This window comes from Polypterus senegalus, chromosome 11 (assembly GCF_016835505.1).
Source record: "Polypterus senegalus isolate Bchr_013 chromosome 11, ASM1683550v1, whole genome shotgun sequence".
Lineage (NCBI taxonomy): Eukaryota > Metazoa > Chordata > Cladistia > Polypteriformes > Polypteridae > Polypterus > Polypterus senegalus.
Genome location: NC_053164.1, coordinates 136,078,969 through 136,096,827, shown reverse-complemented (window position 1 = coordinate 136,096,827; position 17,859 = coordinate 136,078,969). Strand labels below are relative to the sequence as shown.

General features: G+C 36.6%; 1 protein-coding gene across 4 annotated transcripts in view; it reads right to left on the bottom strand.

Moving 5' to 3' along the window:
* Window positions 1-10,707, bottom strand: part of LOC120539528 (leucine-rich repeat transmembrane neuronal protein 4-like) — a 675,682-nt gene extending 664,975 nt beyond the window's left edge. For 3 of the 4 annotated variants that reach the window (XM_039769671.1, XM_039769673.1, XM_039769674.1), the window contains exon 1: window positions 9,785-10,707. In XM_039769671.1, coding sequence (XP_039625605.1) covers window positions 9,785-9,788 — 4 coding nt within the window. In that variant the 5' untranslated portion in view covers window positions 9,789-10,707. The remainder of the gene's footprint in view (window positions 1-9,784) is intronic. The other variant, XM_039769675.1, reaches the window with a different exon arrangement.
* Between the last annotated feature and the right edge of the window lie 7,152 nt (window positions 10,708-17,859).

The following is a 17,859-nucleotide window of genomic DNA, read 5'->3' as shown; positions in this document are numbered from 1 at the left end:
TTATCTATTAGGGGCTAAAGATAGTGAGATAGTTAGATACATCCTACAGTGATAACAGAGCAGCAGCTCTACAAGCATTAAGTGTACATCGAGTAGTCCAGGTTGGTAGGCACTAATTGTGCAGAACCTGCCACTGGACTGAAACAGTCTGGAGCACCACAGTAAGAGCTGATTTTTAGCTATTAAATAACATTCCACCAAGCCACCAGGGAAACCTTGCTGCTCAACATAGATTGCTGGAACCCTGACAGCTTCATTGGACTTCTGCCCCTTTAAGAGTAGAATAGGCCTTAAGTGTTGTGTTATGGCCAAGATTGTTTTTCTTTTATGAAATTTTTGTAATTATTGTTTTATATACATATTCTTTAATGTTTAATGTATTGTGTATTGGTGCATCTAAGCTACATTCCTTGTGTTTTGTGGGTGGAACCCTATCAGCTTTTGTACTGAGATTGAGGAGATCATTCTAACCGAGTACCATTTTGTTGTGAATCTGCAGCACAGAGTGGCAAAAGGGGTTGTAAGCCACAAAATACATAAAAAGGCCCGACCACAGCCTCATCAGTCTGTGCCGGAAATGTCCTCATCACACGCAGCCAGAAAACAAACTCGAGAAGCAGGCTTTATAGCCTGTCCAGGTCCAAAATGGGACACTGGTTTTAAAAGTGCAAAAATACTTTTAAATATTCTAAATACAAAATAAAAACCTTTAAATGTTTAATAGGGCAAAGGTGAACAAAGATTTTTTATAAATAAAGAATACATTTACTATAAGCAAAAATGAAAGAAAAACAATGAAAGACAAAACATAAGTAAAAAAAACAACTATACAAAATGTGATCCAAAGGAAAAATTAAAAAAAAAAAAAAAGCAAAATTCCCACATATCATACTAAGTCAAAAAATACTCAGTGACATTATGCTGTCTCAATATAAAGGCTGCATGCAGTCCTACAGTAGTAGTGACATCATGGTGGCCTCGCGTCTTGAGTGTCTCACCCACAAAAAACATGAAATGTACTTTAAAGTAGCAATAAAGAATACATTACAATTAAACAATACTTACAAACATTATATAAAAACTAAAAACACATCTTGTATATAAGCATCTACACGTAGAAGCATGTGTGTCCGTTTGGCCCGGAAGTGATAGGCAGAGTCGGGGTATGGGCTCCACCTCCAAGGATACACAAGCGAGGCCAGCACGTCAGCAAAGCGAAACCTCCAAAGAGTCACTAGTTTAGCAGCTAATACAGAAGGGAGGCGAGCACATCGAGAAAAAAGGTATCCCTTTTACTTTTTCAGGGAACAAACCCAGGCTGTAACATAATATCAAAAGTTGAAATGGATGCAGCCGCAACCTGACGACACTATGGGCGCGCAACTGGAAGACTTTATAGACTTACCCCTGACTCTGGGGCTTAACCCTGAAGTAAATTATAAATGGCCACTTCCTGCTAGCATATTTGAGCTGGCTGGCTGGCCAGTAGAGCTGGCTTACTGATAAGCAAGAAGGACGGCAAGACTTTGAGAAAAAAACAGGAGGTGAGAGGCAGTGGGTCTTCAATGGTACTTTGTGTATGCAGGAATACAAAGTTGATTCTATGATAAACAGAATTAAGGGCCAACACAGAATTTAATTGTTTTTTCTAGTATGTTGTTTTCTGCTATGTTGTGTCCTTTTCTAACTTTGTTTAAATGAAACATTTCGTTTTTATTCCTTTGGAATTTATACAAATAATTCCAACTTGGACATCTTCTGAATGGCACCATCCTGTTACTAATGTGAGAGATAAAGGAATGTCTGTCTTTAAGAAAAACAGGCACTGATGGGCTTTTTATTTTCCTTTTTTCATTTGTTTATGGAGAAAGGGTTAAAGCTGTAGATGAAATAATGACATCCCCACTGGTAATCACATTTTAAAGACAGTGTATATGGGGGAAAAGTCTGCCACATGATGACAATTATGTTGTCTTTTTCTGTTGGAAAGCTGAAGAGACAAATGATTCCCCTGATGTAACAGAACCAATGTCAGTGTGGTCCAATGAGTATAATAAACACATCAATCAGAAAATGTTTATTCACATTACATTACTAATTTTAGACCATGTAGATTAAAATATCTTAGTTTGGTTGACAAATTGCCAGAAGTGAATTACCGAACATTAATATTAAAGTAAACAAAGACGACATTTTCACGAGGAAGGATGGATTAAAATGCTTAGCAACTGCAAGAATCCTTTGAATCCATCACAATGGCTCCCACATCTGTTTCCAAATAATTACCCTAGCAGACTATCATAGCTAAACCTGGATTACATGCTCTATTTTTCACATATAATGAAACAGTTCAGATCAAGCATAACCATTTGATTATTGCTGATAGTCAAGCAATTCCTTACATTAAATTCATGATAGAGAGTTTCACATGTATATGTGAAAGTAATGATCCACATATGACAACTAAAGTACACTTTTTTCAAATGCTGTCTTTTTTCTGCAATGGGAAACATATTGTTTCAGTTATGATACTTTATATTCCTTTTAAGGTTTTAGGAATATTTGTCCACTTGGAAAAAGTTGTTTTTTTTCACTTTACTGCCTTCTTGGACTGTTATATACTGTACATTTAATGTCATTTTTTCACTTTAATTAAATCTAAGAATTAACTTATAACTTTAATAATAAAATATTAAATGGTTTAATTAAAAAATGGATAAACAGATATAATGCATATTCAACTTATCCATGTACCTAGTTCAGGGTCACAGGGCCAAAGCCTATCTCAGGAAATTTTGAGTTTAAGGCAGGGAACAGCCCTGGGTGAAATTCACTCACAATCACTCAATGGGGACAATTTAGAGTTGACTATTACTTCAACATACGTGTCCTTGGAATGTGGGAGGTCAACCAATGTTCTCAGTGAAAAATATGATACAGACAAAAGGGTAAACATGCAAAATCCACAAAGAGAGATTCAGTAAGCAGAGATTTGAACCCAGATCTTACAGCTGGGAGGCAGTAATGTTTACTGCAGCACCAATGTTATTGAACTACATTATAAAGAATTTTCATTTCATAGATAAAGTCTGTTAAGTTAAACAAATTTGAAAGGCTAACTAATCTATAAGGCTGTAAACATATGTGCAGAATTCAGATAACATCTAATCTTTCTACATTCTATAAAATATCTTTAATTTTAGAATTTTTTACATTCAGAATCCAACTACAAACCCTTCTTTATACATTTGCCATTGGAAACTGAATTTTTTAAAACTGTTTTCCTATTTAAATACAAAAAAGCTTCCAAAATTGGCTTTTGTTGTATGCTGCTTTATTATTTATTCTAGGCTGGGTTTTTTTTTTATTTTAAAAGGCTGCATTTCCTATCGCTGACCTATTTAGACAGTACAAGGTACCTTCTGAACATTAGACTATACAAAAAATAAACAATGATAGGCAAAAAAATATAATTGTAAGAAATCTCTTTGATGTTCTGCATAAAGTTACTATGTTGCTAGCACTATAAAGCAAGTTAAACTCCTTGTCTGTATAAAAAAATGACTATACTTTGAACCCAACCATAGAGAAAAAGAGTGGGTTTAAAAACATTTCAGTAACTTCTCTCTTTTTGGGCAGAGATCCAAGAAAATATTCACCTCTATCAATCTCTTTTGTGATACTGCCCTGGAGCAAAAAGAAAAATAACTGCTGCAGTAGTTCATGTAGCCACACAGCACAGGCGTATAAGATTTCTGTGCACATAAAACACCCACATCCACACCTAACCTCCATCCTGCCTCTGAGAGACAGCAATCTTATTATAAAGATTAAATGAATTGGCTCAGCTGACTCTGAAGCCCCTCAACCGCTTTCCAAAACCTACGCTTGATTTAGCTGCTCATTTGCCATTATGTTTATAAACGGTAGGCAGAAAAGAAAAAATAACAATAAAAAGCATGGCAAACATAACAAAAAAACTGAAAACCTGCGTTGCATTACTTGTGATGGGCAGTGGTAGTCTCACTTAAGACATATATAGTTGCAGGTATATAACCTATGTGGGTAAGCATGTGACACACAAAGCTCACATAGCCAACAAATTCAGAAATGAGAAGATGGCAGGTGCTGTTTATATCAAATTTAAAAAATGAAAAATGAGTAATGATTTTGCTAGTACCTCCAGGGCATTATTTGTTGTCCCATTTGTTGCAAAGAGATAAAGCATATTTTATGCATAGTTGTTGGAATAATCTCATCAGCTCGCATAACCAAATCAAGTCAGTAATTCTCTCAATTTAATCAGAGAATGTCTGAGTTTACAATGAATAGTCTTCCTAATATTTCTGAATTTAGGCAAGCAGCAGCAGACAAGTGACCTGGATCTATATTTTCGTCAATCACTTATGTGTAGCAAATGTGAATGAAAATATGTCAATTGTGATAAAATGCTCTCAAAATAAATAAACAAATAATCTAACTGTCCCTTTAAAATTATAATTCAAGGTGAACAACAACCACCCCTTAAATTAGCATCAGCAACCTCTTAAACATAGTCAAAAGTACATTAATTACAGAGAATGGAAACATTGTCTATTGTAACATTATCCAGACACCTACCCAGAATGCACCACTAACCATAGACTCCATGTTGGATCTAATCAGTGGACACCAGGTCAATATGTATTCTCAAGATTTCCTTCTTTCAAAAGCTGTCATTCCAGGACAGTTATTTACCTTTGACCAATCAGCTTTGAAGAAAAAAGGCTAACTTTAAAGCTGACTGTCTGAAGGCTAATGGCTGTCCTAGAATGAAAGCTTAAATGTAGTTTCAGGAAGAAAAGAAACCTAACTACATCATATTGACCTGGCCTTTAGTGCCAGACACCCACAATCCTTTCACATGATAACAAATAATAAACATAAATGTTTAAAGTGTTTTTTTTTTTTACCAAAAAGCAAACAGATTATTTTTATAACCAAAGTAAAGCCTAACTTGCACAAAGAAAGGTCAAATGTGGACTTTGTTGTCATTGTCCCTGATAGGAATGTTAAAATCTAAGAAAACTGTACACATTTTGCAAAAAGAATCAGAAATGCATAAACATTTACATGGAAATCTGAGCTTAAAATCAGATTACAGCAAAATTGGCAGATTCAATTTAGAGTACTGGGAGATCATGAGTATTGCATTATGCCTTTAGTATGTCTGCTAGCATGGCATATTATGTATGTTTATGTAGGTGGCTGATGCTTAAATGTTGAGAGGTGGGGTTTCAGATATGCAGCATTCATATTCCTGTTTTGATAGGATACACTTCTCTTTTTCTCATTCTTTCCTCTCCCTCCCATGGGTTATAAAGCAGCTTGTTACATGGAGCTGATTCTGCCTGTTTCTGTTTGTTTTAAATTAATTTCAATTTTTGAAAATAGGAATAAAGTAAAAATTAATATCAATATATGAGGGGGTAACTTTATTCTGCTAGATAAGAGCTAATTACAGAAAGCATAGTATGCTAGTTCTCTGTTTTAAATACATGTGTATCCACCTCCTATTATAGCCAAGGCCAAGCAAGAAAGTGACCCATATAAGGAAGTGTTACACTAACAAATATTGATCATTCCAATGTTAATCTACGAGGCGAAAGAACACAGTCTTAAAATATGAGTTTTTTTTTTTATCTGTTAACATAAATACAAGAAAATATAGGTAGTCCCCAGGTTAAGGATATCTGACCTATGACTTATGAACAGGGCCGCAGCTGCGACGCATTCACATCAGTAACTGCCGCTCCGTCATCTTTGGCCTGGGGACGGTGCAGAGCCCCCTTGTTTAACAAAAGAGGTAACTGGCCAAAAATGTTATCTTTTTCAAATTGATTTTATTCTCATTTTTATTGATAACAGCATTATTACACAATGTATATATTATTATCAACCAAAGATGTGTAAGTTCTCCACCTAACAGTCATGGCAAGCAAAGAACAAAACATCATACTTTGAAGCTGCACAATTGTTTGTTAATCCACCACTTAGCTGGTATTAGGAGAAATGCAAAATATTGGTATGAACAGTTATTATGGACAAGTTAGACACTACGAGAATGTTTACAGCTTCTAAGACAGAAATCATGCTACTCCACAAAGTGTACCTTGTGCTTAAATGAAAGACATAAACTTAATTAATGTAGTAAGTGCACAAAGATATTTTAAATAATTTCCCTAAAGATTTGACTCTTTCAAAGTACAAACACAATGAAAGATAAATATACACCTACTATAGCTAAAAAAAGCTCTGCTTCGAAACAAACCTGAACCCAAATGAACACAAAGAAAGTGCACACATTCAAACATCAAACTTATAAATATAATTAAAACCAGAGACCAAATGTCTCGGCCTCTCTATGTCTGAATGACATAGTAGACACAATATTAGAACAAATATATTGATATTTGTATCTTCAGTTATTAATTGATAAATATATGTTTACTCAACTGAAAGAAAGAAAGAAAGAAAGAAAGAAAGAAAGAAAGAAAGAAAGAAAGAAAAAACATATCACAAGTTCAGGCTTTTTCAACTAGCATGGCTTCATCTCTTAAACACTTTAGATAAGGGACATTAAGGGACTGCAGTATTGCATCTATATATAGCCATGTAACAAAAATAAAGCCTTTCTTTAAGAGCTTACTGAGTGACTAATAGGTGCAATAGAGGTGCCCCCTATTATAAAGTGTCAATGGTGCTTTGTAAGTCTTATTATAACCAAGCAAATCATTAGTTAAGGTGCTGTTCCATAGCACTAACTGACATACTAAGGTAGCACCTACTTGAAAATGCTACATGTGTGAGTGGAGATCTGTTCAGTGCACATAATGAAAGAAAATTAACTAAATATTACCAAGACATAATCTTAAACATTCTTGAAAGACTGGCATAATTTCCACTACAGTTCACTGTTGGGACAGATGTTTAATTAACAAGTACCTGATCGTTTATTATGGAAAAAACACTTACCTATTGCTTTCTTTTGGTATTATGTCAAATTAATACAGGCCTACATTTTAAAATTTGTTACTGAAAAGCACCATTTAGTATTTTACCTATAAAGTATAAATATTTCTGCAAATGGTGCTCTGTCTGAATAGGCTAGTAACTCGGTCAAAGGTCAGTTGTAAACCAGTAGCCTTTTGACTTACAGTCTAACGCTGTTGTCACCGAGCCACATTAAGACGGCGCAAGAACTAATAACTGTCGCTTTAAATAACGGGAACCTGCTTTGAAATTACATCAATCGGCGGAGTTGTCAAGCAAGCTTTATTCTTCGTGGCTTGTACCATGAGAAGGCTCTTAAAAAGATTTACAATATTAATATACACTACTAGACACAAGAATGCAAAAACAAAATCTAAAACACAACACATAGAGCAAATTCCAAACGGTGGCAGTCACCAGCGTAGAAAAGGAGCTATATAGAAACTACAAAATAGGGAACATATATACCACCACTGAAAGGAGAACTAGCAGTAAGTTATGAAAATAACATGTCTGCTGTTTACAAAATGTAGACCTAAATATTTCACAGGCATCAGTCCAAGAAGTGTATTGAAAACCATGAAATTGTAAAGGATAGTATCTGACTGGAAAAGAACTTTTAAGCCAGGTGTCTTGATTCTGACTTCATGTTTTTGATGAGCAGGTCGATCTATGAATAGTATACAGGGACGATGTGTCACCTTCTCTTTCGGCAGTTCTTTTTGTCTTCTGTGTCGCCGCATTTATGCTCTGGAGTCGCCTGCTAATTTAATCCGACTTTCGAGAAACGCGACTGCACGCCTCCACATCCCACCCTGCGCGTCTCTTTGCATTAGTGAAGCTCTGCACTTGGAAAAGACGACTTGGCACCGTGCGCTCGCAAACTATCCGTGGACAATACCTGACTTGTTTCATGCTCTTCATCGTTTTTAAAGATGCAGTTGTTCAGCTACTTAGAACATACTGCATTTTCCTTTATTTTATTGATTTAAGGTTTTGTTGCCTTATTAATCCCGCGTATAATTCAACAAATCACACTGAAAAGCGTTTTAAAAACCTATATAGACTATATACATTTATAAATTGATTTATTTTTGTTCACAGCATGAATGGTACACTTATCTGCCTTCTTATGAATTAGAGCTTCACCAAAACAGATGATTCGCTTATTTCGGGATTTTCTTTAAAGTCTGATGCATTGCACTGTGCAGAGAAAATACGTTGCATGCAATGGGAAGAGCTAACATGAAATACGGTACTTCTCGATGTAGTACTATTAAACATACAAAAGTGGCTTTCCATATATCTAGAATTTGATTTATGTTTGAACTAGATAAAACGCCCAGCAAACAAGTAGGCTTGTTGTAGGCTCATAATTCACAGTTCGTTATCATAATTGCTATTAGCTGTGAGAACTACTGAAGAAACCTCGATCGCAACTTCTTTTTATCATTCTTGGATATCTCAAATAATATTCAGTTTAGTGTTTTGTATGAAATGAAATACCTGCTTCTAAACCTCCATATAAAATCAATGTCTCTTAATATTATTACATTTATTATTACATAAATGGAACGTTAGTCAGTCTAATGTTCTCTATCCACTATATATTGACTCATATCAAATCTGTGGACGACTGCATGTAATTCACACATTGGCTACTTGCTTCCTTGCTTGTTATCTTGTCTGTTTAATTAAAGTGTTATGTGATGACGTTCATCTTAACATATAAAATGAGCGCTGACAACGGTGGCCTTTTTTATCGTTATTTTTCCACAAAGAATTCGCTGTCAATAGATCGATGTTGACATTCACTAAAATTAATTAACTAACTTTTTGTGTAGTACTTTTCCAGTTAAATAAATTCCATTGCATTTTCCATTTACTAAATGATACATGATATATGTTTAAACTTAAAACTTAATAATAATGTTGATCACAATTAATGTTTTACCATTTTAGATTAGTTGCATTATATTACCGTATGTCTGCTTGGAAAAAAAAGTTGCAAGTGAATGAAACATTACAGATTAATCAGTGAGTCAATATTTTAAATCAATAAACTCGTTGCCAATCTGAGTGAATTACTCTGCTCTTCCGTTTCTGGGATCTGTCTAGATGACAGCTTGCCACTTCAGGAAGCACAATAGCCACTGCCAAATAAAACATCGTAAATTGAATGTAATTATTTTTTGGCTAAATAAGTCCTCAGTGTCACTTTGCTTCTTCGCTGAATGAAGGAAACGTAATATTCTGCGGATGACTTGCCAGCCCCGACCAATTTTATGAAATCCACATAAACAGACTTTGCATCACCTCGTCAAGGCTCAGAGGCCCCATCACGGAGTGAATGCGCGTGATACCCGGACACCTGTTAGACTGGTGGAGACCACACTAGTTAAAGCACCATTTCATTATCAGTACAAGCCTCATGCTGATCACTTTGATACCCTGCTGACGGCGAATCATGTGTTGTTTCTGATGCTGGGTAAATCTGCGGTAATCCAGTTAACCATTTCTGAAACCAATAACCCGATATGCACCAGGGGATTTTTAAAATTATTTTATTTAAATTTAAATGGGTTAGAGAAGCCGGATTATACAGCCTGTTTTATACAATGCGTGACACAACTGTTGAATTCATCTTCCTCTCGTTTTACCATATTAAATAGGGAACCTGTTCAACAATGTTTAAATAATAAACACTTGGAAATGTACTTCTTCTAAAAACTTCAATTATTTTTTCACTCACCCATTACTGGTGGTCTGTTGTCCGCGTCTAAGCCCTTCTTACTGCGCCCACGTCCTGTGCCCACATGACCAGAGCTACTGCGTGGGTCCCGCACCAACCGGTCTGAGCCACTTGGTGGCGTGAAAACAAGGTGCACCTGCCCACCCGTTGCCGTGTGGGTCCCGCACCTACACGCTTAAGCCACTCGGAGACTCTTGTCCTCCGTCTTCTCCCCGAAATGGGGTAGTAAAACAAAGGATCGTATCTATACCTTAAACCCGCAAGCCCCTTCCAGCCATGCAGCATCTCTCAGCCCACAAAGACGAGACTCCGTTGTTTCCCACGATTCGCGGCTGAGGATTGCAAAGTAAAAAGCACCAGAAAAAATGTAAAATATGAATTGAAAGGATAATAAAAGCCGAAACAACTGTCAAGCTGGATTCCCCCGGAGAGATGCAAAATCCAAAGGGGATGAAGTTTACTTGAGCGCAGCTCTACTTATTTTTTAACCTCATTCTTTATCATACATCCACAGTGCCGCTAACTTGTATTTAAGAAGCTTCCTGGCAGAATGAAGTTGCAAGAATAGTCCAAGTCCAAAAATACTGAAATTAATCAGCACCATGAAAACGCGATGTGATGTCACCTCCCTCTTCATTCCAGTACAAGAGACAGCTCAAGTCGCAGCCTTACAGCTTGAAGAGTACTGAATTAGTGGGCCCTTGGGTCTGCTCTGCGTGTCTCTCTTTCTCTCTCTCTCTCTTCCGTCCGCGCTTTCCCGTCGTTTCTCTCTGAACTGGATGGCTGTACAATTGAAGCGCCACTGACTCTTCTCTCTTCCTCCACAAAGAGACGGAATGCCCTCTTCTGGCAAGACGAGATCCACTCAATCCGTCACTCTCTCACACAAGAGAAGAAGACGCGCACACGATCACCGGTAGGAATGAAGACAAGGTGTACATAACATGGAAACACGCGCGAGCAGGCAGCACATGCGCACCATTAAACCCGTTAAAAGCAGAGGAACCGGAGGGATGATGAGATATTAGGCACGATGAGACTCCGAACCAGAGAGAGTAGGCAAAAGATCTTCAGTCTGTACAGCTTTACTAAGGAGACTAACCAGGACACTTTACTTTGAATAATAAAAAGCAGGTCTGAGAATAAATTAATATACTGTGTCGTTTACAGAAGCGTTCTTTACAGATCTGTTAATTCCATACATTAGACCTCATATGAGCCAAATTTACAATGACTCACTAAATAAAAATAGTATCATTTTTCATGTTATAATCTACCTATTCTAATACGTCAATATTATATTATATTAATATTATATTATCTTCATATATATGTATAGAAAGAGAGAAATACGCAACCTGTTTTTCAAATAATGTCTTGATTGCAAACAAGCCACTGATAGAAATAATTAATTGAAATAATGTATGACAGGTGTGTTCTGCTTTAGTAGATGTACAAACAAAATACTTTGACTGACTGATTCGAAAATATACTGAGCAGTATAATCTGCCGCACAGTGCTTTACAAACAAAGGAAGGACAATATTAAGCAGCAAACGAGCAGAATGATAAGAAAGCTTCATGATATATCTAAAAGGATGCACTTACTAGTCTGAACCCAATATATTCATGTTTAGTAGTCTTTTTGAATACGCACCTTTTCGTTAAATATTTTGGAACTGCTTAGTTTCTTTTCTACACGATTTCTGCTATTGTACTGACATAGAGTTTAAGATACTGATTTTTGTCTACGTCTATTTGCAGGTATAATTATGTAGTAGTAGTAATATTACTCCCTCTTGCTGTTTTTTATCTTGTTCTCTGTTGATTTTGATGCTTGCACCTCTATTATTATTATTAACTATTTATGTGTCTGATGCATTTATGCAAAGCATCTTACAGCATTTGAAATTCAATTGGTTACATTTTATTTGTTTTTCGATCTGGAGCACGGCAGGCAGGTGAAGTGACTTGCTCATGGTTACACACTGTCATTAGTGGGGTTTGAACCCCCAACCCCAGGGTTTGACATCCAAAAGTCTTAACCACCACACTACACTACACTGTGTGCTTCATCTTCTAATTAATTCTTATAACTTCTTTTAAATCACCTTGGATAAAGGCATCTGCTAAAAAAATAATAATAAGTATTATACCCTTCATGGCTTTTAACAGTACCAAAAATATCTGAAACATGTTGCAGGACTGTAAAATTAAACTTGATCTTGTGACACCAAATGGGCAACACTGGCTGCTGGCACTGGTATTGTTCTTAGCCTACAAACAACCAGGAGCTTTTTATATTTTTTTAAATATATTTAAGATGCATGACATCAAGTGGAAGTATAGAATGTAAGAATAATAGCCTTATTAAAATATATATATATATATATATATATATATATATATATATATATAGTAATATATATTGTTCTTAGTAATGCTGTATTAGACAGTGTTAGACGTTTCAGTCACCTGTCCTTGCCTGCAAAGAAAAAATGTATAAAATCATTTACAGATAGAATTATGAGAGCTACTTTTGTACATTGACAATTCAAGGGCAGCCCTCAAAAAAAAGAAAGAAATGAAAAACAGAATAAAAAAAATTAAAACAACTTATTGTATAAGGATCACCGTTGTTGAACAGCCAAGTGAAACACCATCCTATAGTCTCTCTTGAACTTATAAGAGGAGAAAGCCAATGTCATGCAGCAAAACAGTTCAACGTTATTCAGTTTAAATGGCAAATACTTCTGCGAAAGAAACTTACAGATTTTCCGAAAACAACTTCTTTTACGTGAAACATCTATGCACAAGTAAGTCCTGGAGACATCCAATGTCTCTCCCACATCATTATTAATTAGTTCACGTTTTGGTCTCCTTTAGTTTGCATCCCACCAAATAACTATTGATACTTAAAGGGTAATGATAATAATAATAAATAGCAAATATTTGTACATGCATAGATATTTTGTAAAACAAATGCTTTGTGCTGTACTTGAACAGGTTACTGTTTCTAAACAAATTAGTACAAGAGCATACATTTTAGACCATTTAGTGTTTTCATGTAGTTAGAAATACCTGAGAGCCGAACCAGGACTAAAACAATATTTATTTATTGCTGTGCACTTAAAATGAAACCCTATCACTATAATTTGATATTTCATGAAAGTTGTTTTAAATGTATACATACAGCTTTTAATATACTTTGCACTTATTAAAAAGGTAAGATGCAGTACCCCTGTGCCAAGTATCAAGCCTTAATCTAATCAAGGTAACAATGGCTGCTTAAGTAAAGAGGTCTGAAGAAGCTGTGTCTTTTATTTTATTGCACAGAGTTTTGAATTTTATCACTATCTATATATATAATTCACTAAGGCAAGACACCCATGGAAAGTATGGTGTTGATTCACTAAGCCGCCGACAAGTAAGACGCCCATGGCGCACGCAGGAAGGAGCCACGATCACCAACTCTAAGACCATTGGATACAACGACAACTTGCAGAACCGCACTCACCAACTCAGACGCGACGACACAGGAAAAACGGCGTCATTTATGTTTGCCTGTCGTGGAGTCCACATGCAGCTCTGAGCCACGTTGACTGTTCATATAGGCATGTTTCTCGAGAAAGTGAATCGCTATATGCAGCGTGTAAAACAGTTTGCGAGGGGTATCTCATGGGATCCTTAAAACAATCCTTTAAAACTGAGGTTAAAACACAATGAAGGAAGCAGTCTTTAAAAACCAATAAGCCTTGTGCCTCTGTTTCATTACTGTCTCACCTGCTTCACCAATGCAGGCCCTGCAACAGTCGAGACGCTCTCTCAGTAGCTGACCTCCTCTGTGCCTGACCGGTTCACACAGAGGCACCACACGACGCGGCAGGACGATCTAAGAAGAGGCATGTTTGTCACGGATGTAAATCACTGTATGCGGCGTGTAAAACAGTTTGTTTGTCGCGGATGTGAATCGTTGTATGCAGCATGTAAAACAGTTTCCGAGGGGTCTCCCATGGTCTTAGACTCGGTGGCCGGGTCTCTGTCAGTTGCTCTTGTGGCACATGACCAGGCAGTGTGTATGCTTCGAGTGCGAGGGTGGATGCGACAGGACCATCTAAGAAAAATCATGTTGCGGATGTGAATTGCTGTATGCAGTGTGTAAAACAGTTTGTTTGTCGCATATGTGAATCGCTGTATGCGGCGTTTAGAGCAGTTTGCGAGGGGTATCCCATTGTCTTACAGTTGGTGGGTGGGTCTCTGTTAGTTGCTCTTCCGAGCGGGCACATGACCAGGCAGTGTGTGTGCTTCGAGAGCGTGGGTGGACGCGACAGCACCATCTAAGAAGATTCAGATTTGTTGCGGATGTGAATCGCTGTATGCAGGGTGTATGTTGCCCTCTCCAGAGTTACATCTTTTCAATCACCTACAGTCCAATATACAATGAAGTAAGCAGTCTTTAAAAACCGAGTTTTCAGTTACGACGCACGACCGCATGCACCATAGCAAACTGTTTTACACGCTACATACAGCAATTCGCATCCGCGACAAACATGCGTCTTCTTAGATGCTCCTGCACTTTGTACACACCCACCTCGCTACTACCGTAGTCGGGTGTCATGGTTGATTATATATAGAAAGGCAGCCAAAACCGTACAGAGCAATGAAAAGTCTACATGAGTCACAGGTGCATCTAGACTGTGCGAAGACAACAACGACTCGAGTGACGAGTTGGAGGTGGGCACATGAGCAGGCAGTGCATACTGGACAAGAAATCAGCAGACTAGCATGACGGAGGGAGCGGAGTGGACGTCCTTCTACTCTCCTCCCGTTCCACCCTCCGTGCCTGAGCGCCGCACGGACGATTGTGTGTTGGTTCGTTCCTTGCATTGTTACAATGTTGCTTTTCTTGCTGATTTATTACATTGTACGCCATGGGTTGGGTAGTTCTACACTAAAACTTTACTGCTTAAAATATCAGTATTTACTGTGCTCATTGCAACACTTTTAAAAATAAAGGTGCCAGAGCTGTTCTTCTGAGCAATGCCATAAGGGAACCATTTTTGATTCCTAAAAGACACACCCACATGAAAGTTCCAGAAATAATGTTTATTTATGTAGATTTTCAATAGGCTTTCTACAGTTAATAACCATTAATAGATGACAACAGATTTGTGAAATACCAATAAGTCATGGTTTTAAAGGGACTCTTACTGCATATAATAATAGAGGCTAAGTCTAGGTTTTCTGCTAAAGCCTACCACATAGTAAAGATTTCAGTTATTTATACTTATAAGAAAGTTTTTCAAAGTACAAAGAACCAACGTCCTATGCAGAGAACCCTTCCCAGAATGACATGGCACTTTGTCAAGCAATGGCTCCACAAAAAAAAAACACATAAAACAGTAAATAACCAATAAATCCCATTAAAAAAACAGTAAAACAGTATTTTTAAGAATTTAAGGTAAGCTAGGGAGTTCCGTGGAGAGAAAATACAATCAAAAATACTCAAGGAGATTAAAGTATTACAACACTTCTTATTTAGAGTTTGCATTTTGCACTTTCAAGCATATTATTTGCAATGGTTACAGTTTTAGCATTCCTAATGTTCCTGCAATAGTTTCCCATTTATAATTAACCTCATACAATATTTACTATGATGCCATTGATATAATTTAGTCTTTCTTATGCTATTTTTCCTTAGAACAGTTGTAATTTAAACCAGAAGGTGTGTATAGACCATGTGGAACTACACCCAAACCATATCTAGTCCTGTGCAGTGTACATACTGCAAGAAGATATGTTGTTACCTTTCTAGTATCGTTTATGCATTATTACGACCAGAGTTATATCAAGGACTGATCGTTCAAAAATAAAAGCAAAACACATTCAGTTCTGGATGGCTGCACTTTTAATAGCTACTTTAGTTCTATATTTTTCAAAGTCTAATTTTCTACCTTTACTTACATAGCAAAATCACCATTAAAATGTTTATATTGTCAAGGTTAACTCCTCCTGCTTGTGATTTTAGGACTGAGAACACAAGGGAAACCTGGGAAAAAGAAACTTTTCATACCTCAGTGCATGTTCATCTCTTTTCCTAGGTGGAGACAGTCAACAGGCCAAACAAAGGTATGCCCCAGAAGGACACTGAGAATCCAAAACATAAGGACCACCTGGTGGCATCCAACATTGACACTAACCTACTGAATCACTTCTATTCCCATTACACAGGAACTGAATATAAAAGGGGTGAGCAGCAGTACCACTACAGACACAGAGCTCTGTATTGGAAAGCTAATACAGCATCTTCTTTTTTTGTTTCTTTTATTGAGTAGCTAAAAAATATGTTTCTTGCCTGGTATGCTAAAAGCTCTACAATGGTTACAACATGGAAACACTCTTTAATCTATATCTATACTGTACTGTATATATAGGGCTATTCAAAATGAAAGAGCAGATTTCAAAAATGTATCTCAAACAAACAGTATAAGACAGAAACACATTCCGCACATCACTGAATAGAGGAAAGTTCAAAGTTTAAAAGCCCATCTAAAAGTACCAGTGAATGCCACCGAGCGCTGACTTCATTTTCATGCAAGATGGTTTGGCGTTACATGATCGACACCATTCCAGGACAATGGATTGGAAGAGGCGGACAACAAGATCTTGCTCATCGTCTATGACCTCCTGCAATTTTTATCTTTGGGGGTACTGTACATTAAAGAAAGAGTGTTTGTTCCACCTATGCCAACTAATCTTCAAGATTTGCAACATCGAATTGAGGAAGCTGTGAATACAGTAACAAGGGACCAGTTCACTTGTGTGTGGCAAGAAATGGTCTACCGTTTTGATGTTTGTCGCGCTACACATGATGCTCTTGTTGAGTGCATGCAACTTCAAGGGCCATAGCACCAAACTTTGAACTTTCCTCTATCCAGTGATGTGTTGAATGTGTTTCTGTCTTATACAGTTTGTTTGAAATACATTTTTGAAATCTGCTCTTTCATTTTGAATAGCCCTGTATATGTAAACATATATATTATAGGTTGAGGGTTTTCCACTTACGTTGTAAATGTTTACCGAATACTGAAAGTTTTACCGAATATCAATCACCTATTGCATTTAGATTTTAACTCATTACCCTCTCACCAAATGTAATGCAATTCCTGATCTTCTGAGACACTCTGAACATCTATGTATAAATATGTGAAGTAGATGGATAAAATATTCGTCTGTTGCAATAAAAATAAAAGTAATCCATATTTGAAATAAAAAACGCACATCTGTTAGATTCTGTTCACTATGTTCTTAATACGTCCTAAAATATAGTGAACCTGGGCACTGGAGTGCTGTTGTAGCAGTAGCTTTTGATACCACCTCAGCAGCTGCTTTAAAACTGTAGGAGAACTTTTTTCATTTGGCAAGCTCATTTCCAATTGTTCTGTGATCTTTGCACATTCAAACAAGAACATTTAAATCTATAGTCTCATTTATATAAAAACACAAATTGTCAACAGTACTTGCAGAGATTCATATATTCTGTCCTGTAAATACTTCATGGCTTCACTATTTTTAAACAATGCTATGTGCCAGCTGTGTAGTGTTTTGTTATTTGAAAAGTTTGAATGCATTAAAGGCTGAACACTGAAATACAGAATTAAATTAAGATGGTGGGCAAACAACAACAACAACAACATTTATTTATATAGCACATTTTCATACAAACAGTATGCAAACAGTAAGCAAAAGGAAGAAAGAAAGAAAATTCTGCAAAGCTGCCGTCACAGGAGGTGATAATGTTTATCATTTTCAAAACACTGAGATACATGTTTTTTTGTATGGATTTTATCAATTGTGTATTGTAATAGCCAACCTTAGAAAGTTGAAGTTTTGAGTTAAACTCATATTAATGTTTGCTTATTTTGAATAGAACATGGATTTCTTTCATAGTCATAACTTATGGTATAGTCTTTTCCCCCTCTAAGTAAGCAAGAGATAGAACCTTCTTACTGTAACTGAGAAACAGTGTGATATTAGAACAGGTCCCAGTACATAGGGACTTAAAAGACTCATTTT